At 38.5% G+C, this 24,512-nt stretch overlaps 1 protein-coding gene across 1 annotated transcript in view; it reads left to right on the top strand.

Annotated features, from left to right (window-relative positions):
* Nucleotides 1-24,512, top strand: part of LOC117421292 (proprotein convertase subtilisin/kexin type 5-like) — a 134,805-nt gene that overhangs the window by 48,194 nt on the left and 62,099 nt on the right. Inside the window, exons 4-6 of the mRNA XM_034035500.3 lie at nucleotides 7,837-7,980; nucleotides 9,315-9,391; nucleotides 23,559-23,647. Of these exons, the coding sequence (XP_033891391.2) occupies nucleotides 7,837-7,980; nucleotides 9,315-9,391; nucleotides 23,559-23,647 (310 nt within the window). The remainder of the gene's footprint in view (nucleotides 1-7,836; nucleotides 7,981-9,314; nucleotides 9,392-23,558; nucleotides 23,648-24,512) is intronic.

The raw sequence follows: 24,512 nt of genomic DNA, 5'->3' as shown, positions 1-24,512 counted from the left end.
AAATGCATTGTAAAGTTTTAACATTACTTCCCTTGATTTAAATTCAACAATTCTCACAATATATCCGAGCATCTTGTTGGCCTTTTTTATAGCTTACCCACATTGTCTCGATGAAGACATTTCTGAATCAAACTCCTAGGTCTTTTTCATAGATTCCTTCTTCAATTTCAGTATCTCCCACATGATATTTATAATGCACATTTTTATTGCCTGCGTGCAGTACCTTACACTTTTCTCTATTAAATGTCATTTGTCATGTGTCTGCCCAATTCTGAATGCTGTCTGGATCATTTTGAATGACCTTTGCTGCTTCAGCAGTGTTTGCCACTCCTCCTATTTTTGTGTCATCTGGAAATTTAACAAGTTTGCTTACTATACCAGAATCTAAATCATTAATGTAGATTAGGAATAGCAGAGGACCTAATACTGATCCCTGTGGTACACCACTGGTTACGTCGCTCCATTTTGAGATTTCTCCTCTAATCAATACTTTCTGTTTTCTACATGGTAACCACTCCCTAATCCATGTGCATGCATTTCTTTGAATTAATCTTTTATGCAGGACTTTGTCAAAAGCTTGTATTGGTGTATTAACACCAATACAAAAAACTAGTCACTTAAATGTTTTACTCTCATTTTCTCATTCTTCATTCCACTTTTAAATGAGAAAATAAGGACATGGATGGTTTAAAAGCCCATTTAACTGTTTCACAGCAAAACCCTGTAAATGAAAGATTTTTCTATTATTATTACAGTATTGTTATTACAGTATACCTGTGACTAGTCTTTAAATAATGTTAATGCAATTATATCTAAATCTACATTTTTATTTGATTTGATTTGATATTAAAACCCGCCGCCGCTACACTTTCAAAAGAAGGAGTGCTGGGCAATAGAGAGGCTGAGCTACAATAGGTCTGAAACAACACAAGCTCTGCGGACGGGGGTTGGTCATATTAAACGTGATCCCTGCCTGGATAGTTGATAGAGTCAATCATCTTGGAGAATCACTGGGTCTGCCATTTACCGTGAAGCTTTTACAATTGGCTGGAAGTCATAAAAATGTATTTTCCAGTCAGATCATGGCGCCAACCCCAATATCCCTGAAAGACACTGTTCTGAGCTATGGCAAAATGTTGGGTATATCTCCCTGTAACCTGTTTGCCACCATCTTTTGAAGTTTCTAGATTTCTTTCTCATGCACTGCTTTTTGCTACAGCACGTGGGTAGACTAAATTAATCGATCATGAATGGTGCACGGTTGTAATTCAGACAATAATTGCACATTCAAAACAAATAATTGGCATTCAAAACAAACCGCCTTTGCTTGTAACTTCACAAATTAAACAAACAAAACAAAACCTAGCTTCTTTCAAAGATACTTACTATAAATGTACTCTCTATTTACCTTATTGACAACAGGGCAGCTAGGCAGCTTACCTGTATCCAAATGCTCTTCGTTGGTACTCACAACAACTCTCCTTCCACCTCCGTACTCCACCTTAAAAACCCCAACCCCCACTGAGGACCAAGGGATGCTTTTATACACACAGTAATTAGCTTGAATGATCTATTCACACCGTTAAGTGCCCAACAACCTATTCCTTAACAAGGTGAACCCATTGTAGGCTGATTGCCATTCAGCCCTATAGATTTCAAGGAAATGTAGTTTTCCTGGGCAGCTCATTTGGCTGACCAGGGACATCTAGTATTCAGCCTCAAGTAACTACCCCCAAAAACCCTTAATTCTGGAAACAATGTTTTTCTTAACCTCAGGCTTACATATTGGTCTTCTACCACATTACCACTATATATATCTCTGTGTGTGTGTGTGTGTGTGTGTGTGTGTGTGTGTGTGTGTGTGTGTGTGTGTGTGTGTGTGTGTGTGCGTGATTGGTTGAAACCTCATCATAGGAGCAAATGTAGATTGAACTATTTCTCTAACATCCTGTGGCAAAGTGCCCCGCCCCTGTGTGCATTTGTGTGTTCTGTGTTGTATGTTGCGTGTGTAAATGTTGGTGTATAGATTGGTACACGGGATATAAACGGGTCTGTGTTTCACGTGTATTTAAAAAGTGTATATTTGTATTTAGGCACGAGGAGAGCACAAATCACTTCACGTGCTGGTTAAATGTAATATGTGAGCACGGGGTTGCACAGAATTAATTCACGTGCTGGGATTCAAGTGAATAATTAATTAGTAATTGAATCCCAGCACAACAGTATATATAGATGCACATTTTCACTCAGTCGTGGTTGGTGTTCGGTGAGTGGAGAACGAGTGTGGAGAAGGAGAGTTAAAATAAGAACGGAAGAACGTAAATATAAAGTAAATAGTGTTTTCACTCACCGTGTTTGTTCGTCCCTGTTTGTTAGTGTCTGTCCGTTTTGTCTACCTGTTTATTTTGGCGTGAAGTGCCGTGTCCCGTGTTTTGTGCTGTTTTCAACCCTTTTATTTGTTAATAAACGCTGAGTGCAGCCATTGCACTCAGCTCATCATCAACCACTGTCTTTGTTTTGAATTCCTGTCTGGTCTGACGCCACCCACTCTGGCCGTCTTTGTGACACGTGGTGTCATCGTGGGATAGCCGCGCCTCCAAGCGTCAGACCAGGAGGGGTCTCGGGGGGGGAAAAAAAAAAAAAAAAAAAAAAAAAGGTCAATGGCAGAAGACGCCATCAAACTGCGGGGCTGGTTCCTAGAGAATGCTGGGCTGGAGGCCCAGTCTCTGCCCATAATCGTCCGGGCCCTGTGGATGATGGACAGTGAGAGATGGGAGGCCTATCAGGAGGAACACACCCCAAACACCTTGGAGGAAGGTGTGGAGTTTCTCCTCAGCTACCTGGAGGCAACGATAAAAGGAACAGCAGCCCAGGTAGCAGGCCCACCAGCAGAGGGTGAATGCCTGCTGTCCCCATCTCCACCAGCAGAGGGTGAATGCCTGCTGGTTTTGCCTCCACAGCCCAAATGGGAGGAGCCTGAGCGTCCACAGCCCAAATGGGAGGAGCCTGAGCGTCCGCAGCCCAAGCGGAAGGAGCCCGAACATCCTACGCCTGAGTTGGAGGAGCCCGAACGTCCTACGCCTGAGTGGGAGGAGCCCGAACGTCCTACGCCTGAGTGGGAGGAGCCCGAACGTCCTACGCCTGAGTGGGAGGAGCCCGAACGTCCTACGCCTGAGTGGGGGGAGCCCGAACGTCCACAGCCCAAGAGGGGGGAGTCGGTGCGTCCACAGCCCAAAAGGGAGGAGTCGGTGCGTCCACAGCCCAAAAGGGAGGAGTCGGTGCGTCCACAGCCCAAAAGGGAGGAGTCGGTGCGTCCACAGCCCAAAGGGAGGCAAGTCGGGGCTTCCACAGCCCTGGGACCCAAGCCACCAGCAGAGGGAAAATGCCTGCTGGTTCAGCCCCAAGAGCCGGAAGGGGAGGGGTTACAGGCTCAACCCCCTGAAAATTTTTGGGGGGGAGAAGGGCAGGATGCTGGTGTCCCCCAGCAGCCTCTCGCTATGCTGCTGAAGGCAGCACGGCGCGCACATGCCCAGCCGCCACAGCAGAGGGAGCCAGCACCGCCAGGAGCAGAGGAGCAGGAGCTGCCTCTGCCTCCACCACCACCACCGCAAGGAGCAGAGGAGCTGGAGCTGCCTCTGCCTCCACCACCGCCAGGAGCAGAGGAGCAGGAGCTGCCTCTGCCTCCACCACCTCCAGGAGCAGAGGAGCAGGAGCTGCCTCTGCCTCCGCCACCACCACCGCAAGGAGCAGAGGAGCAGGAGCTGCCTCTGCCTCCGCCACCACCACCGCCAGGAGCAGAGGAGCTGGAGCTGCCTCTGCCTCCGCCACCGCCTGGAGCAGAGGAGCTGGAGCTGCCTCTGCTGCCCGTACCTCCGCAGGGAGTACGGTGGCCGGAGCCCCAGAAAGGGGAGCTGCCGGCCACGAAGAAGGGGGATGAGGTCTGGAGACCACTTTCCCCAGCAGCAGTTTCGCTGCAGGAGTTCTTGTGGCCGGAGCCCCACAGGAGGGAGCTGCCGGCTATGAAGAAGGGGGAGGTCGGGGGACCACCTGCCCCCGCAGCTTTTTCGCTGCAGGACGGGACCAGCATGCTGTCAGCCGTGCCACTACCGGCAGGGGAGCTGACAGCATGTCCAGCCATGGGCCCACTAAAGCCTCCCTTCCCAGCCCGAGACTTTGGCCTGGACTGCTGGGTATTTAAGGGGGGAGGTGGCCGTTGAGGCCATGTGTGCTGCGCACAAGGGGGGGTATATGTGGCAAAGTGCCCCGCCCCTGTGTGCATTTGTGTGTTCTGTGTTGTATGTTGCGTGTGTAAATGTTGGTGTATAGATTGGTACACGGGATATAAACGGGTCTGTGTTTCACGTGTATTTAAAAAGTGTATATTTGTATTTAGGCACGAGGAGAGCACAAATCACTTCACGTGCTGGTTAAATGTAATATGTGAGCACGGGGTTGCACAGAATTAATTCACATGCTGGGATTCAAGTGAATAATTAATTAGTAATTGAATCCCAGCACAACAGTATATATAGATGCACATTTTCACTCAGTCGTGGTTGGTGTTCGGTGAGTGGAGAACGAGTGTGGAGAAGGAGAGTTAAAATAAGAACGGAAGAACGGAAATATAAAGTAAATAGTGTTTTCACTCACCGTGTTTGTTCGTCCCTGTTTGTTAGTGTCTGTCCGTTTTGTCTACCTGTTTATTTTGGCGTGAAGTGCCGTGTCCCGTGTTTTGTGCTGTTTTCAACCCTTTTATTTGTTAATAAACGCTGAGTGCAGCCATTGCACTCAGCTCATCATCAACCACTGTCTTTGTTTTGAATTCCTGTCTGGTCTGACGCCACCCACTCTGGCCGTCTTTGTGACACATCCTTACACCACCGGGTAGTAGTCTCTCTCTGTCATGTGACTGGTTCACATCACTGTCAGTCCCTCCCCTTTTCAAAGGAACCCCATTAATCTCTACTCCTCACAACAAGAGAAATGGCTGAATGTGAAGAGACTGCTGAATAGCAATTCTGTGACTTAACAGAATATGAATTACAAAACATACTAAAAAAGATGATCCAAACACTAAAATGGTGATTAAAACGCCACTGTCACTGTTTTCTGAAATTCAAACAAATTCAGCTTGACAATGTAAACAAATATGACGGCCGGGATAACTGGATTATGCAGCAGTTATGCAATATTTATTAATGTATGCTGTATCAGCTATATTTAAACAAAATATATAAAGTCATATTTACTATCCAACCTTGCTTCACTTATTTTAATGACCGATTCATATATTAAATATGTACTGCTGACTCAGCTCATAGTGGAAAATTAAATGCCCCTCAGGAAGACTGTTGCGGCTTTGGGCATTATAGCCCCCTGTCAGTAACAACAGTCTTCCCTTGGGTCAATAATTTTCCACTATAGCCCTCCTCTCCAGTCCATATTTACTATATACCATATAACTGGAAATTTGGGGTATTGACCATTGGTTTTGATTGGAATGCCAATAATTCTTCCACCAATCAAAGTGTGACATACAGTGAGTGATCCCGGCCTCTGACAGACTGGTATGCAGCACAGGTTAAAGAAGCGCTGGGCAAGGGACAGAATGTGGCGGATGTGAATGTGAGTATGAGAATGGCAGTGAATGATGAAGCCAATTTGATTCAAGAAATTAAAAGCATACTGGATATTTCCATCAATGGATTTAGAAAATCTGGAATTTATGATGTGATCAGAATCTCTGAGGCTGTGTAAACTGCACCTGCTACTGTGGTGCCTGTAGGACTGTTCCTTTTTATATTAAGCAGTTTTGTGTTATTTTTTGAGGGGTTAATTAAGTACTGTAACAGCCAAAATTGTTTATTCCAGACTTGTTAGAAAGTCTGTAACAAAAGCAAATTTGCTTTGGATTGTTATTGTTGATTCCTTGTAGATCCTACTATTAAGACACCCACTGTGCAGGTATCTCAACGTCCCTAAACAATATGTTAAAATAAATTAGTTCTGCACTGTATAAAAATGAATTGATTTTGCCAGTGCTTGCTAGTCTATTAACTAGTTTCAGCATTTTTGTTTCGGCTTTATTGTTAAAGTTTTCACATGTGGCAATACTGTCCTACAATAACTAAATGATATTGTGATCATTCCACTGTCTTATATTAGTGAACCAGAGCTACATTTTAAAACTTAGAGTTAGCAAATGCCTGTCGTTAAAGTGTACTGCAGCTACTAATCCTTTCCAATTACTGGTATCTTAAAATTAAGGGCTATATAACGTTGATGCTGATTTTTAGAAATCCTTCTTTGTTCTTATTCAAGTTGCTGTAATGACATTGTAGATGGTATAACGAGTTACTGTAAATGAGATACTGTTTCAGAAAATATTTCATTAAGTAAACATGTATTTGAATGTTTTTTTAATTAAAAGTAGAAATGCAAAACTGTGGCATTTCTTTGTGAACGTGCTAAAACACCAAATCAAAAGGAGCGTGGAGCAGCATAGAGAGAGAAAGAGTGACATGGACAGAGCACAGCAGGTAGTGCTCTCTGTTTATGCACAGGCATAGCCGAAGCTTGGGTACTGTGATTTTTTTTGGAGTGTTTCTGTTTATGGTGTTTAAACTGTTTATTTTGTTGCTGTGTTTTGTTTTGTTATAAATAAAATTGTGTGAGAGCGCTAAACTGTAGTTACTGCCTCTGGGTTTGCTATTCCTGCCGTTGACCAGCCTTGTCCGCACGTCACTTTACCACATATGGTGGCAGGAGTGAAATAGCGCCCCCTAGTGACCCAGGTGGACACTGCAGAAATATAAGAACAATGATAGTGACTGAGGCCACTGCGGGTTCACTACATCCGTAGAGCTCAGGATGCTGTTGACATTTTTTAGCCTGTCCCTTCATGAGCAAGCTGGACGGCAACTTTCTACCTGCATCGTGATGTACTTCCAGAAAAATAGGGATAGTTGCTGCTGCCGAATGCTTAAAGAGGAGGAGCTACCTGCACGGACTCCAAAGAAAAGAGCTGCCTGCCCGGCCATATGGAATAAAAGGACACAAATGTTTGTTTTGGGAGTGTGTAGGAGAGTGCAGCGGAGTGGAGAGAGAAAGAGAAGGAGAGAAGGACAGAGAGCAGCAGGTAGTGCTCTGTTTATGCACCGGCATAGCTAATGCTTGGGTGCTGTGTTTATTTTTGCTGATTATTTGCTGTGTATGTTGCAGTCTTTTTTTCTTCATTCTGAGATATTGTGAAATATTGAGTACAGCTTCCAGCTGCCCTTTTAACAAGGTTTTTAGAAGTACTGTTTTTTGCACACCACACTAAGGTAGACAAGATTAATCAATCAATTATTTTTTAATAAGTCAAAACCCACAGGTGTGATAAGTCATTAATCGATTAAAACCCCTAATATGCATGGTGTACTAATGAAACCCAAGCTCAAATAAAAATGCAGTTTTTCATAATGTGCAGGCATTCAGTGTATTGTCATTAAAAATGATTTTGTGTCCAGGGACTACTTGAACAAAATTATAATTATGAAAATGCTTTTTTGATGGTCTTGAATTTAAAAACATTGGTCCCAAAGTGTACATTTAATTTGATTTTATCTTGATTTCTTTACCCTGCTCATACCTGCACTTTTTCCACCACACAACCAAACTGGCCTGATATAGCACCACAGAAGCCTGTTTAACTTTCAACAGCAGTGTCTGGGTCGGGCCAGAACCATTTGGATCAGTAAGATGGATACCCAAGTACTTGAATGATGTCAGTGCATTGGTGTATAAAACTGAGTGCAATACTTTAATACAATTGTTTTTGTTTGCCTTTTTTAGCACTGCAGTGATGACACCCACAACTGTCAGTCTGACATGAATATTGTAGGAGCGTGGAAGAGAGGTTACACTGGTAAGAATGTTGTGGTCACCATTCTAGATGACGGGATTGAGCGGAACCACCCAGACCTAATTGAGAATTATGTAAGTTATTGTCTTTGGTCAACCACACTGGCTCAGGATTCAAATCTAAAAGTCCTGGATATATATTTCTGTTTGCATAGAGTGGTAAATGTTGTGGCAAATCACCAAAACCGTTCTCTGTAATTAGAAATACCGTAAAACTTCAAATACTCACCGGTCTCCAATACTCGCCGGTCTCCAAAAGGCGTTTATTTAAAGTTTTACGGTACTGCTTTTCTGTTTCAGGTTTGAGGGGAGGTATAGTATTTTACAGAAATGTATCACTCGTTGCTTTTTTTTTATTTTTCAGTTAAGATGAGATAATTATGCAAAAAACTTGAGCAAAATGTAAATATCTAGTAAGTCTGCCATATTGCATTTTTCTTATATAATACATTATTTGCCTCAGTTAACAGTAAACAATCTCAAACTTACTTTGCAATTATACTTCTGCATTTTTTAATAATTTGAGGAAGTTAACTTCCCACAACATTTCACTGCTTTTTTGAGGTGTACGTGAAATTTGAAGGCTCTTTTTCAGAAATGTATTTAGATTTGCTTATTTGACCATTTGAATGCTGGAATGGATTTTAGTTGTATTGAAAATGCCCCATTATTTGTTTAAAATCCCTGTATAAGGGACATGTAATATGAAACATGTGGTTTTTTAGAGTAACAGGAAAATATGAAACAAGTGTAATTACAGAAAGTGTGATTTATAGCATCATTTTTTACCTTAAAGATTTAAACTATCATTACAGAACAGTGGAAAGTAAGGCCCACTGATCTTTCACTGGCTGTGTTACTTATTTATGTGCTGAGATCTGTCTTGTTCACTCTGAATTCAGCCATCATAACTGCTTGCCAGAATTTGATGTTCAGTGATTTCTACTGTAGTAGAGTAATTTATCAACAACATTTCACCGTTAGGTCATGTGTTTAAGGTTATTTCTTTGGCCCACACCATTTTAACTGTATTGTGTTAAAGGGTACATAAGGACCTTTTATTGTGTTACATGTTCCCATGTGTTGCTATAACTGTTTACGTAAGGTGTGTGTGTGTTTTTATTTTATTTTATTTTTTTTTACATTTTGACCACTTTTTTAAAATTGCATTCCCTGCCTTAAGATGGCTTCACATGTACCTGCATGGACCTCTCAGAACTACATTTCCCATCATCCTCCTGCTCACTGGTAAATCCATCAGTTACATAAGTGAGCAGAAGGATGATGGGAAATGTAGTGTATAACACAATAAAATAAAAAAGGTCCTTCTGTACCCTTTAAGTACCCTGATGTTCTGCAGTCCAATTTATAGAACAAAGATGTGAATTTCCTTAATTTGCTTATTGCAGGACTCGCAGGCCAGCTTTGATGTCAATGGAAATGATTATGATCCAATGCCTCGATATGACGCCAGCAATGAAAACAAGTAAGAAAGGCACTATTTTGTACTTTTGTTCCAAAACTAAAAAAAAAATTCTTTAAATTTTGTTTTGTGTCTGGAATTCCCCCTGACATATACTTTGTCATATTAATACTTTATTATTTCTATTATGGAAATTAAGTTGATCAGAAGATGTATATATATTATATTTGCAGGTATATCTAATTTATTTTTAGTGAAACTTGGTATGCTCATAGACACACTTTCTTGAGGTTGTCAGAATTTAGGACTTACTAAAAACTGTATCCAGAAATCAGTCAAGCTTTGATGAATCCTTGAGTGCATTTGTTATGAGATTGCAAGTCATGGAGACTTACTTTTCCATGACTCTTGTTATATGTTATTTATGTCCTTAGTGGTTGGTGTGTACATTTCCTTGTTGTTGTTTGTGCTGAATGTTGAGCCCTCTTTTAATATAAGAAGGAATTTTGAACTCAGGGTTGATTTATTTGTATTTATATCACAAGAGTGGGTATATCTAGTGTGGGATATATATATTTTGTTATCTCACTTGAGTGGGATAACATGAGTGGATAACATGCTTACTGGGACTAGTTTTGAATGTGTCTTTGTTTACCTTTGTGCTGCTGAAATTCAGGACGGAGCTGCGTGTCTGTAGTTCAAACAATATTGCCATTATATGTGTGTTATAACAACTTTAAAATGTCTCAAATAATTTCAAATGTTGGTTGTTGTTTTGATTTTAACTTTGATTTCCTTGAGAACAAGTTTAGTCAAGAATGCCAGTTACCTATCTGCCTGCGTCTGACTTATCCAAACAACCTAGCCCTTTTATTAATATCAGTAACGTTAGGAAACAATAGAGTTTAGTCAAGAAATGCCAGTTCCTTTCTGACTGCGTCTGACTTATCTGAGCAGCCTGTAGCCCCTTCATTAAAACCGGTAAAGGTAGGAAACAGACAGGATGTAAATTGACAGACAGAGCTCAAGGTTCTATCTAAAGACGGTTGCGAAGAGGCCGTAAACAGGGTGCGAAATTAATCTGTGTCGAAGCATAGTCTGTTGACAATGAAAGTAAAGATCTGCCAGGTAAAATAATCCCTGAATTAATTGATTTAATATAAAAAAATGTACACATTTTATTGTTATTTATTTTAAATATATACTTGTGGTATAAACAGAATACTGAATAATTATTTGTGGTCTCCGTTTAATATTCCCCTTAGGAGTACATCTTTGCATAAAACACTCGTCCTGGTCGAGTCTCGTGATTTACTGGGACATCTTCCTGCATTGAATAAAATACAGAGACCACTAACGATCATTCAGTATCCTCTATTCATACCACTCCGTTGTATTTTTTTGTATTGTTGTTTCTCAAATGAATTGTTTCTGTCTTAGATTTACTTATGTATGTATGTATTTATTTATTTATTATTACTGTAGAGGTATTTATTTATTATTAATGTAGAGGATATTTAGAATATCAGTATTACATGCTGAGGATGTAAGTCATGGTGAATCACTAACATAGAAAACTGTGGAGGGCTCCAGACAGTTTAATTCTCAAACTTATGTCAAAAATACTTTTTTCTTCTCCTTCCAAATAAATTATTTACCAGTCGTATTTACATGTTACTGTTGTATGCCTCTTTAAAAAATAAAATAAAAAAAACACAAAGATTCATGCAAACCATTGTCACGCCCTGGTTTTGACTATATAAATACTATGGTATGCAGGAGAGGAGCCAGAAATTTATACTGGCTCTCTACCACTTGGCAGCACAATGCATGATGCAGGCCTGCACTGGAATGCTTGCTGTGATCCCCTGAAGACAACAGTCAGCTGTGAATGAAGTTGTTATTGCTATGCGAGGCATCTCACCTAGACATTTGTGGCTAGTGGCATGATAAATCTTAACTCTTTTGTACCAGCTTTACCTGTGAACACAGCTCCTTAAACATACATTTAGAAAATCTGTTCTGGCTTATAAATAAAGTGAATAGAGATAATAAAATAATTCCTGTAAATCTTACCCAATATGTATTACCTTAACTTTCCAGTATGAAAGATGCCAACATTATGTTAAATGTGTATTTGAAGCAATTTATTCGTCATGAAGAGTTCTTGTAAAGTTTTTTTTTTTTTACACTATGACTCTTCTTGAGCATATTTTGTTTTTAAATATATATTTCTCCAGAAAAATAGAAAAACACAATTTTATTAATTTAAAAGAGCTTAATCTCCCAGAAGCCTCAAGCATTGGCCTGTCATGGCTTCTCCTTTGGTTGACATTTTCATTCTTAACTATATTACTTTATGCAACCTCTTGATGTTTAATGATGTGAATTGGAAGAACTAAAGCATCCGCAAGGAACCTGTGATACATTTTCTATATTAGCTTAAAAAAGACCATTAAAAAAAATTAAACTTTACTGTAGTTGTGTGTGTGTGTTTCAAATAGAAAAATGTTGAGACTTGCAGAATGATGTCAATATGTATTAAGTAAGACTTACTGGAATTGTTTGGTTGGCTTCCTGTGCTGTAAAAATGAAGCTTCAGGTGAACATCATGGTGAGATTGAAGTGGCTGGATCAAGGGTGGAACGGCTGGTCTTGTGATGGGTCTGGGCACTGTGCCTGACAGGAGCCAGTAACATTGTTCAAGAGCAGCACTGTTACTCTATTTTGACTGAACAAAATATATAGGTATTTCTGCAGGTAACTGATATGCAGATCTTCAGTGGAGTTTTCAACTCTGTGCTTTATCTGTGATGGGGACAATAAGATCGCACTGTCTTTCCTCTACAAAAAAAGTGCTCATCATTACAACCTCAAGCTCTGGTGTTTTTGTTAAACTACTAACATCTGAAAAGAGAACAAAAAACATACAGAGCTGATATTTTCAACATGGGTTTACAAGGCTGAAAATGTAATTAATCACGCAACATTATTATGTTCTGTACTTGCCCTCTATTTGTTTGACAGCCTCCAGCTGTATGTGGTCTTCAATGTTCTTTTTATTTCTCTCTTAACAGTGGTAGACAGACCTCCATCAATTGTCTTAATGACAGAGCCTGCTTGGTAGCCTTTGTTACATATAGATCCATATGTGAATTGTAATAAAAAAGAAATGTATTCCATAGAGTCATAGCATTTGGAGAGAAGGTTGATAATAAGATACTGTAATTGATCCCTGGAAGGTAAAGATTTTTTGTCTGTTTTGAAGAAAGAAAGAGAATGGGTTGGCTGCCTTGTAGTTCATTCCTTAAAACACACATTACACATAATAAATATAAAATAAGTAATTTTGTACATCTGTGTATCGATGAGTTCAAGCAATCTCAAGTAGGAGATGGTAGCTGTAGAGTTTGTGCTTACCTCCAAGGTCTTGCATTTATTTTTGCTGTGCCTTACCAAAAGTAACACCACCCCCTCCTCTGATCTCCCTATCTCTGTTCCTCTGGGATCTACCACACACTCTCCCTCTTCCTCCGCTAAGAACCTCAGAGTCACCCTGGACCCCTGCCTCTCTTATTCCCAGTACATCTCCACTCTGGCACGCACTTGCCGATTTCTTCCTGAGCAACATTCGAAGAATCCGACTTCCTCGCCAACTATGCCACCCAGCCCCTGGTCCAGGCCTTGGTACTCTCCTGCCTAGACTACTGCAACTCCCTCCTGGCTGTCCTCCCTGCATCCGCCACCCGTCTGCTCCAGCTCATCCAGAACTCCGCTGCCCGCCTGGTGTTCTCTCTGCCTCGCTTCTCCCACGCAACTCCACTACTCCGCTCACTCCACTGGCTCCCGATCACCGCTCGCATCCAGTTCAAGACTCTTGTACTAGCCTACAGATGCCTTGACCAGACTGCACCCAGCTACCTCCAGACCCTCATCTCTCACTACACCCCCACTCGACCTCTCCGCTCCGCCTGCACTAGAAGACTGGCTCTACCTCCTTTACGCTCCCCTGCCTCCAGAGCCCGCTCCTTCTCCACCCTTGCCCCGCAGTGGTGGAATGACCTTCCCACAGATGTCAGAACTGCCCAGTCCCTGACCACATTCCGGCGCCTCCTTAAGACTCACCTCTTCAGACAGCACCTGTAGAACTCCTCTGTTTTTCCCCTGGGACACTTATCACCCTTCCTTAAATGCGCTTTACTTGCTCTTATCTGCCCCTTATTTTACTGCATTTAATCCTGTACTTCAGAGTACTGTAATCTGGCAAGTGTCATTTAATCTGTAGTATTTTGTATTTAATCATATCCTGATGTAACTATCACTGACACTGTTATCTGCTGTATTATTGAATTGTATTTTGTCACACTTGTACTTGCTTGAACCAAAGTCATTGTATTTATCTTGCTCTTAATTGTATTATTACTTTTACTGTGATACTTGAAAAGTATTTGCTTACGATTGTAAGTCGCCCTGGATAAGGGCGTCTGCTAAGAAATAAATAATAATAATAATAATAATAATATGTGAAAGCGAAAGGGTGGGTCGGGGCTGGAGATGCCTAGTGAGTGCTTTGTTGATATGCAGGGCCTTTTAAACCCGTTTGACTGAAAAAAAAATACTTTTAAACAGTGCGTCTAAAATTAACTGCGCGTATGAAAATAAATTGGACCTGACGCGCCTGACGCGCACTTAATAAATGGACTGCAAAGGGTTAATAAAATATATTAGTAAATTAGTGGTGCAATCGGCAACCTAATTTCTTATTCGATTATCGTATTGGCATTTATCAACGATAATCGATGCATTGACTTTTTATTTTTTTAAATAAAGAGCAAACTTTTTTTTTTTTAAACGGAAGATCCAATAACTAGAAACACTGTTGTGCATAATAGTTTAAACAAAAAGGCACAACTTACATTTAAATTAGAAAACGAATTATAAGAAAAGAAAAACAAAGGGCTTGATTTTTTAACAACTGAAAAGAATATGCGTGCGTCAGCATCTAATGTCCCTTTAACATTGTAATAATAATAAAAAAATACTATATTTTAACAGAAGTCATTTATATCTGAACTAAGGTTGTTCATTACTCTTAACATTGTTAAACATGTCCAAAGCAAAGCGAAACATTTTAATTAATCTCACAAATCCTGACATTCAACTACCATACTAAATTCAACTTATTTTTATATAACATTGCCATATAATCAAAACACAACATACTTAGAAACAAAAAAAGGTAATCGGTAGATTTAATATTGGCATTCTTTTGAAATGATTAAGTAAAACATCAAAGGTATTCTGTGTTAGTGTCACTTTTTAGTGCAAAAAATGCATCAACACCAGTGAAGCAGTCAGCTCATTTTACACGGGGTCAGTTAGAGAGTTGAAGGGGCGGGTTTTCTGTGTTAAGCACTTCAAGAGGCAAAAACATTAAAAATGATTGCTAAAAAAATAACCATTATTTTCAAAGCAAAAATAGTGACAATGAATGCAGGGGGTCAAAATAAGACAGCGACCGGCGCAGTCCACCGCCTAATACTATATTTGCGCCGGCTACTTTATTAAAAAAATAATAAGATTATTTTCGGGTATTATCATTCAGTCCATTTTTTGTCGTATTACTGTACTGTAAGGTGATATATGGTACATAATAGTTATACATATGCACCAGAAAAAAATCCTTTTGTTGTGATATCGTAACAATATGTACCCAGGTGCTTGTGAGAGATATTGAGGGTTCATATATAAAGGTGGTATGCCTTTAAGAAGAAAGGCGTGATGGGATATCAGCTGTTGTCAATTTGCTTAAGTGCAGGGGTGCTGGATTATTACACTCCAGGTTCATGCAACAGTTGTGATGGTGACCAAACGTGTGCGAGTACTGTTGTGTTAAAAAAAAAAAAAAAAAAAAAAAGGTTAAAATTAACAGTTGCATTCAAAAAATGTAGAACAGCGAAAAACAAAAATAGATGTGCAAAATGCCCTGAAAACTTAACATAAAGAAAACAATTTAAATGAAGCAGTAAGCTCAATAATTAAGCTAAAAAAAAACCCTACGTTATCTTACCCCAGTCATTTTGTAGAGCACGGTAATTTACCATAATAAAAAACAGTAATGAAAAAGAAAATGTAGAACATCAAAAAGCATAACCAGGTATAGTCAACAAATAACAACAAATTATTCGCATTCTTTGTCGCATTATATATTTAAGGTAAGGCAAGTTTATTTTTCTGTTAAAAGTGCTCCTGGCTATAATGTTCTGCAGTCTGGCTTTATAGAATTCCTGTGGAGAAGCCTGGGGGTATATCCAACACAAGAAGGAGCAGTTCCATTAATTCAGGCCACTGCTTATCCATTTATGTTACGTGTATATTCTTATTAAAAAATATCAACATTATCAGCCTTTCCTGGTTTAAGCCTAGACCGTTTTGCTGTTCTAATATTACCAGCAGCAGAAAAGACCCTCTCGCTAGGCACACTTGCAGCTGACACGTTCAGGTAGTGCCTAATTTTTTAATCAAGAAAACATGAATACTATAGGCCTACTTCTTATTTGGCTTGTCCAACGCGAATGTAGAGGCCTAAAGTTTGTATCCTAGCAACGCGAGACTTCAGACTGGGTTCTAATTTGATGCATCATTTCAGCAATATGTAATCAAAGCTCTGGAAATTTAGGGACAGATGATCAATAATCAATGCATTGATTAATTGTTGCACACCTACAGTAAATACAAGCATTAAAAAAGAGAAAATGAGTGTTTTTTTATTTGATTCGATTAGTACATCATTGGTGATTAATCAAAATAAAAATATTTTTTTCCTGAAACCCTTCTTGAACAAGTACTGGTACATTCTGCTTCTAAATGCATTGCTTTTCAAGCATGACAAAAATGTATACAAAGGTAAATTATTGTAAATTAATATGTCTGTTACTGTAAACCCTGTCTGCTTACAGTGTACTTAGTGTTATCAGGATATGATGCCAGAACCAGAAAATTCTATATAAATTGAATCTAAACAAGAATACAATAGTCAAGATAACTTTGATATCACCATTATCTAGTTGCTTTTCAAGCAAGTTGCTGGTAAAATATTGTTGAAATTCTCACGGCTCCTAGTATCTTGGGGTATACGGAAATGGATAATATTTAGTGATTGGCATGTTGAAATATCTTCTAATCCCATTTTCCCAGACTTTATCATTTCAAAAGTCCTGATGTTGACAGATTGATGTGAATAAGACAGCAGACCCAGAGGTCTTTTGTAATATAATTGATAGGCTTCAGAGGAGTGGGAGCAGTGAAAAATGCATTCCTAAAGCGTTTCCGGCAATGAATTGCAAGGATTGGATTCAGGCTTTTACAAAAAGAGGCTTTATACATCCCATAGTCTCACAGGATACCTGCAGTTTTGTTTATTAGGAAAACGTATCTCCAGGCACTGAAACGGAAAGGAGGATTACAAACTAACATTTTTGACAAGTAACTTTACTTTACATAGGGTCTACTTCTGTTTTCCATGACAAATTGCTTTTGTGTTATTATTGGCTAGATTAGAAGCAGGGACACCAATGCAACACGCTATTATCTGGTGCTGTATAAAAGTACAAAACATGAAAAAACAGAAGTTTCCACATCCAGAATTATTGCTCACCAAGTTACTTTATTTATTAGTTCATCATCAAAGTTAAAAGTGACATCAATGTTTCGGTGCAACACGCACCTTCAGCAGGAATCTCTAAATTAGTTTTCTGCAATGTGCAATGGGAACTTTTGCTTATAGTTTCTCTGCATTGAATTTATTTCAGTGCTGCATTTTTAAACAGCAGCCGCTTGAGGTTGAAATGTGTTATTTTTTCAATGAATAAAGAATACAAATAAAGAGATGAATGAATTCTGACATCATTTCTGAGTTTTTGTATGAGTGAGGACCTCCAAAACACTAACAGTTTAAGGATTACTGTGAGGTCAACACACCTGATTTGTACAACTTGAGAAGAGGATTTGATTAAGTGTAAGGGTATGTGTAAATAATTTAATATTGCATTTTCAAAATAGTCATACATTCAAAACTACTTGAAACCGATCTTGAAATTGACTGCTATTTATTTATGTAGGATTAGTTAATTTGCTTTAATCCATGCAGAATATTATATGATGTGTATTACTGAACCTAGTTTATAAACTTTCAGAATCTTATTACACTTTGTTTGATCATTATTATGTTGGTTTTAAGCGCAGCATAATAGATATTAAGCTAAATATTCGCACAGAAATGTTTGTGTGATCTGACCTTCTAATTCTGCCTCTATCATAGTAAACATGAATAAGTAGAAAACCTTTGGGTTTTATTTCGAGTTTTGATGTATAGTATGGCTCAGTAACCCTAAAACATGGTTCTAATCCCAAATCATTCTTGATTCTATTGAGGCAGATCATCAAACATATATTGGAAAACCTTGATTGGTACAGTGATCTCCAGCTGGCTTCTGATTTCTCAAGATGTGTAGTTATTATTCTTTGTCTGTAATGCATGGAACAGTGTTCAAACAACCTAGTCCCATGACCTTGGATTGTAACTCAGATGGGCGTTTGTTTTTAATATGTTTAAATCCTTTTGAAATTATCTATTTCAAAATAAGGATCACATATTATCTTAATTTTAAAATGATTAGTTAAACAAGTCAGGTTTACAGCACAGTAAATAATCACCAGCTTAGTATTAATCAGCTGTCTGGCACTAGTTTGTGTCCCCTCTGCTAGGACTTTGTTATTTTAAAGTCTTTAGTCTGTATAAATCTTTTTATCCCATTCAAACCTATTGTGTATCATATCCTGCCAAAAAATTGGCTGGTCGTTGCCTTTGGTTGTGTTCATCACATAGTTCCTCAACTGTATTACAGTTCAGTGATTGGGCGGGAGGCGTATGTAGTCCCTGACCCCTCTGAATTTATAGCATTGTCGTTGGCAGTATCCATACCCTTTACAAAATCTTTTAATAGCCTATTATTTGTATTATATTATTATGTATAAGTATCTATGGTTTCTGCTTAGATCATAGCAATTCCAGCAACAACAAAAAATGCTTCTGAAAAGACTGTTGAGGTGGGGAAGCATATTAGTGTTGGATGCGCACTAAACCCCACAGGTGAAGCATTGTGTGAGCCTTTGCAACACTGATATGCTTGCCAACCTCCCTTCAGAAAATCAGTCTTTATGAGTCTTAAGATGAATTGTAAACATGACAAAGAGTAATCTATGCAGAAAAAACAATAGAGAATTTTCCAGAACACACATACCTGTACTGGGATATTAAATAAGTAATACATGTAGATGACTATGTATCCCTTTAAGACTGGGAAGGTCTGTAAACTTTTATTTTTAAAATTTTTTACAGCTATGAATATATCATCATTGATTTAGATTTCCCCGTTGAATGCGTGGCAATACAATTATTTGGTTTCCCAGTTAATCCTCAAAGTTCAGTGAATTGCAAATGAGGCCACCCACACTTTCAGGCATAAATTGTTGGTTTAATCATAATGACAGGCCTGAAGGAGGAGTGTTTTGCAGGTACTCGTTATAAGGTGCAGCCTATATGACTGTTTCATGCTAGTTAAGTCATGTTTTGCAGGAAAAGTAATTGCATAGATTAAAGAGCGGCAAAAAAAATAAAAACAAGACTCAAGACCTGTTCCACGCATGTGGTCAGAGAAGCCTTGTCAGTGCTTTTTGTTTGGGCTTGAACATTCCGATCAGTCAGTGCACAGTGTGCACACCCCGTGTGACGTGGGTTATCTTATGATTGCTTAAAGCTATGGTATCCTTTCACCTCGTTAAGAATGCCTTTGTCCTCATTTCAAATTTACTCCTTTGCTGTTATTGAATTGACGTTCTTTTGAAGAACCACAATTGCATTTATTTTGTGTAGGATTTCTGTAACTAACATTTATTTGTGTTTTAGACTTTGATCAAAAACTATAGTTGACAAATTAATTCTGTTCAGCATTTTTTCCTTATTTATCATTTAACACCACTCTAGTTATACTAGCTTTACTGTAAAAACACACGTTTTATACAGATCATATTAGTAGATACCCAGTTGTGCACCTAAAGTTGACAATTTTATATTTACTATCTGCATGTAGATACAGTATCAGGTTTCTCTCTAATATGTAGAGAGCATCTGTTGAATATTTTCTAAGACATGTTGGTTTATTAGCTCAACCATTCCTCAGCTGGTTAGTTGGAGTTTATACCTGCAAGATTCAACAGATATTTAATTGACAATCTTTGAAGATGAATAAGGCAACCAGAAAACATTGAGTAATGGAGCTTAATTGGGACAAGTCCATTCACACGGTAGTATGCAGTGGAATGGACTGTTGTGTAACCTGGGCTGGTTTGTCAAGCTGTTTTTCTCATTTCCACTCACTATGCATGTGCTTGTTGCTGTACTTTTACAGGTAGGGGAAACTTACACTGATGGAAAGGAACATTGTGTTTTGTATGTTGTCAGGACCATCCACCTTGGTCACTTCACTATATTTGTCATAATCCCCCACAATGTGTTCACACCCGCATGCAGTTCTGGACCCTTGACTCTAAACTGCTCATCCATATTTCTATCTGCATGGGCATTTTGTTAGAAGGTATTATACATGATGTCTTGAGCTCTTGGCTATATTGGGAAAAACTTGTTTGATGAAAAATGTAATTTGTTATGAGCCGTTATTCTCCAGGTTGATATTTCCTTCAGTGTTGTGAAACCATAGTTTTCACAAATGTTCCTACTGGAACATTATTTGGAAAGGCAGGTGATTCCTACTACTTGAAAACAACATGACTTGTGTTTTTAGTTTAACACTCATAAAAATCTAGTTTCATAACTTTTTAAATAATGAAAGAATGCCAGGGGAATGGAATTTCTTTATGAAAAAATTCCTAAATGTCCTCTTCATATGCTACCCAAAGCAAAGGGATATGTAACTGCCTTTTTTATCTTTGCAGAATATTGTATTTAGAGTTGATTGCGTTATGCCTTTTTAACTTAGATGATTATGTTGTTGTCGTTGTTGTTTTTCGTAAATCTTGATCTTTTAACATCTGAAAATGTTTTAAAATACACATAGTAATGTTTTGATATTTTACTTAGATGTGTGTGCAGTCTTATGAAGAAGAAGAATTAGGGACTTATTTTAACTTTTTTAATTTGTCAACTTTTTATGATCTAGTCACAGTAGTGACTCTGGGTAGTGTTGGAATAAGCAGTTGAGAAAAAAATACTGTGGCTTTATATTAGGGCTATGTAGAGGACCCAGTGCTATTACTCGTGTGACGTCACTGGAAGTGGGCCCGGCTAAAACAGGAATGGATTTTTATTTAGAATACAACCAGACGGGGCTTGATTTTTTTTTTTTTTTTTTTAATCTGAGAAATTCTAGTCCCTCCGCATAGATTGAATCGCATTGATTTGACATTGACAGGTAACACATAATGGTCCTGTTCTTATTATTCTTATTCAAATTAATTCTAATGGATGCTTGTATGGTGCAAGATCTTGGCACACCCCTTAATCTTTATGTAGGGACCATTTTTGATGCTGAAATGTCTTTACTGTTATGTTTATCATCAGATATAAGGTCATTCCGTGACCAATCACCCAACAGGTAACACCCTACCCCCTCCGATTTACACCAAACTCGGTGCTCATGGTTGTTCATGGCAAAAAAAAAATGTTTTCAGCCTGATCGAATCAAGGGATCAAAAGTTATAGAAGGAATAAAATCTGGTTCGATTTTGGACCCCCCCAACCTTTAATCGATCTTTAACTCAAAAACTACTTGAGCTAGAGACATGTGTTAGATGTCTTTTTTTAAAAAAAATTGCACAAAGTAATCAAAACATGACTGTGGAAGGGTGATGGGCAATTCACTGACACACACAGGAGACAGAAGGTTTAATTGAAAAAAACAGTACACAGTAATAAAACTACAAAATAAAGGTGCTGCTTACACAGTGGCCCCACTGCCGCTAATCCGGTCAGCTCGGGTTTCCATCCTATGCTGTTGTGCACTATACACTGGGGTGGCCAAGGTTCCCCTTCTATTTATACACATCCCCTCGGATACATAACAATTTATTTTCTATATTATTTTCTTTCTCTAGACTGTCTGTCTTCCTCAGCCGTGCTTGCCTATTTTAGTCGCTCGCTCCAACCACTGGCGTTCCTGCCTGGTCTATGTTTACACTGGCCTTCTCAGCCTGGCCTTCTCTGTGTATTCCCAATCACGGCCACCCGAATGCGTAACCAAGCACAGTACTTATGGGCCGAGCAATCCCCCAAGACCTAGTCTGTCCCACTTGCATTTCCTGGGTCATTTCACCTCAGCAGTGTCTTTCTGAGTGAAATATTGTTGTTAGAAAGAAGCAGTTGAAGTTGTCAGGACAATTTCAATTTCTGAAAGCATGGCTTGCAATCAGAGATGTCTCGAACCATGAGAATAGTAAAATAACATCTTTCAAAATTGTACATTTGAGACCTACAGTATTTAATGAATGGAAGAGGAATTATTTTGTTATCTGCAATCACTTTAAAGGTCAGTCCTAACTTGAACCTTTGTCCTAGGATTTCAGCTTTGACTATGATCTCTTTTTTAACATTAGCTGTGTACTCACCCAATCTAAATTCTTCCCCCAACAAAGGAAAAACTGCCCCAAAAAATGTATTACTTCAGTGATGGCTATGCTGACCATAAAAAAAATTGTACAATTTCATCAATCTTGCCAACATAAACTGGACTTAAAATTGTGATGGTATCGGGGGAACAGCAGAGAAAAACATAAAAAATGAGCTGAGCTGTGTCCTATTGATGGCCAGATTAACCTCAGAGGATATGTTTTCATTCTGCAAGACTGCCTTCCACAGCATACTTTCATCTTTGTCTCTGAAAAAGAGCATGTTCACTGCTGAAAACCTAGAACACAGGTTCAAGTCAACATTAATAAGTGGGGATGCTATATATATATATATATATATATATATATATATATATATATATATATATATATATATATATATATATATATATTAATTAAGAAATGTAATACGGTATTATAGTATAAGCAGCACATAAGGCAAGCAACAGAATATAACAAAAACATCATGGACTTGATTGATGAATGTTGAGTAATGTCATTTGTAGAAAAATAATATTTTTACAGGCCGTGGAGTTTTTAAATTATTGTAGCCCACAGAAATCCACTGGGAAGATGAAGAGCCAGTTTGAAAAACCAAGCAGTGAATACTCGCAGTCAACCATTTAGTTTTTTCGTACCATGAGCAATTAAAAAGGCAGTTTTGTTTTGGTCCTCCCTGGCTTATGAATTTAAAAAATGTACAACATTTGAAATTGAAACTTAAGCGAGGAGCCACACATGACCCATAACCTGCCTGGCAACAGATACGTCAAGATTAAGTCTAATTATGAGTGGTAGAGGCTAGCCTCAAAACTTGCATTGTGTAGCCAATACAATTACATTAAGTCCCACTCATTTTGAGGCTACATTAGCCAATAGCAATACAGTAGACCTTGGAAAGCATGACGTAAGGTAAACTTTTTTTTACTTTTACGAAATTACATGTAGGCTTAGCCTCCGTAGTCTATCATGACGAGCTGCCACAGCTCAAGAAGTTTTTGAGTTAAAGATCGATTTAAAGGTTATGAGGTTCAAAATCAACCACATTTTGACCCCTCTATAACCTTCAATCCCTTCACCCAATCAGGCAGAAAAATGTAAATTGTGGGGTTTGTTGCCATGAACAACCCAAGTTTGGTGTAAATTGGAGATGGTAGGGGGTCAAATCCAATATTTTTTGTTTGGTTTGTCATGGAATGCACCATAATGTCAAATCTGTAATGTTTAGTTACAAAATAAAATTTGGGAATAACTTTTGACCTTCCGTTTCATTGGTATATCAGTATGTATTTCTTCTGATCTATCCTTTTTTTCATTCCATTCACTCAGTTCTGTTTTTCTTGTCCTTTTTGAACTAAAAACACTTGACTTTTCTAAACTTTTATCTGGACCACATGAAGTGCCAAGCAGGTCATTGAGTAATATATCACCCAAGGGCAGCTATTTTCTAGACTGAGTCTGGTCAGTGTTCTAAAGGCAAACCCCTTGGCTCAGACCAGTAATGTTGCCTTTTCTGTATGTCCTGCAGGCATGGAACCCGTTGCGCTGGAGAAGTGGCAGCCTCTGCTAACAATTCACACTGCACAGTAGGAATTGCTTATAATGCCAAGATTGGAGGTATGTGAAGCATTTTCATATTAAACAAAAACAAAAAAAATGTAGAAATACAACTTTTTATACTCGGGAAGAAAAGGCACACAAAATGATTGGGGTGAAGTGAAGACTCGACTTCTTCCCAAAGCGGGTTTTCGGAGAACATATTTTAATTTTAATGAAAAGAAACATGTTATTTGTACATCCACATACACCAAATGGAATCAAAGAAAGTTAATTATAGTAAACCGAATTGCCCTCATGTAGGCAGGTTTTTGGGAGTGATACATATGGAGCTTCAGTTGCATTATGGTAGTGATTGTTGTAACCCAGTTCTAAACCAGTATTTATGTTAGAAAAGTATATTCTTCAACCTGGCATTTGTAAAATTACCTATAAAATGACTTAAAACTTGCTAATATAAAGTTTACCAGCCCCTTGCTTATCATTTGTTCCTGTAACAGCTCAACAATAAGAAGTTATCTCAGTATTTAATTAATTAATTAATTAATTAATTAATTAACTAACTAATTAATTAATTAATTAATATTAATAATCCTTGAATTATTTTCCTGCACTGTATTATCTATCTGATGTTTTCGAGTGCAGTTTATCTTCTATTTTAATCAATATCAGTCGACAGAAAACATGTTACAGAGAGAAGTCAGCACACTCTTAGAGCCACCTTGAACAGTGCCTGGTTTCTATATGTCATTTCTGGATGCTTCAATTCCAGGGTTAACTGCTTGTCAAGTCAGTGATTGCACCTCAAGCTAAATACCCATGAAAAATATTTGTGAGTGGTTTCAACATATGTTGTTGATTTGTGTATTGTTTAGGTAATGTGGGTAGGGTAAAAGTGTCTTTTACAAAAGGGTTAGAGTGTCTT

The sequence above is a fragment of the Acipenser ruthenus genome, chromosome 1 (assembly GCF_902713425.1).
Source record: "Acipenser ruthenus chromosome 1, fAciRut3.2 maternal haplotype, whole genome shotgun sequence".
NCBI lineage: Eukaryota > Metazoa > Chordata > Actinopteri > Acipenseriformes > Acipenseridae > Acipenser > Acipenser ruthenus.
This window is presented reverse-complemented; position numbering and strand designations above follow the sequence as displayed.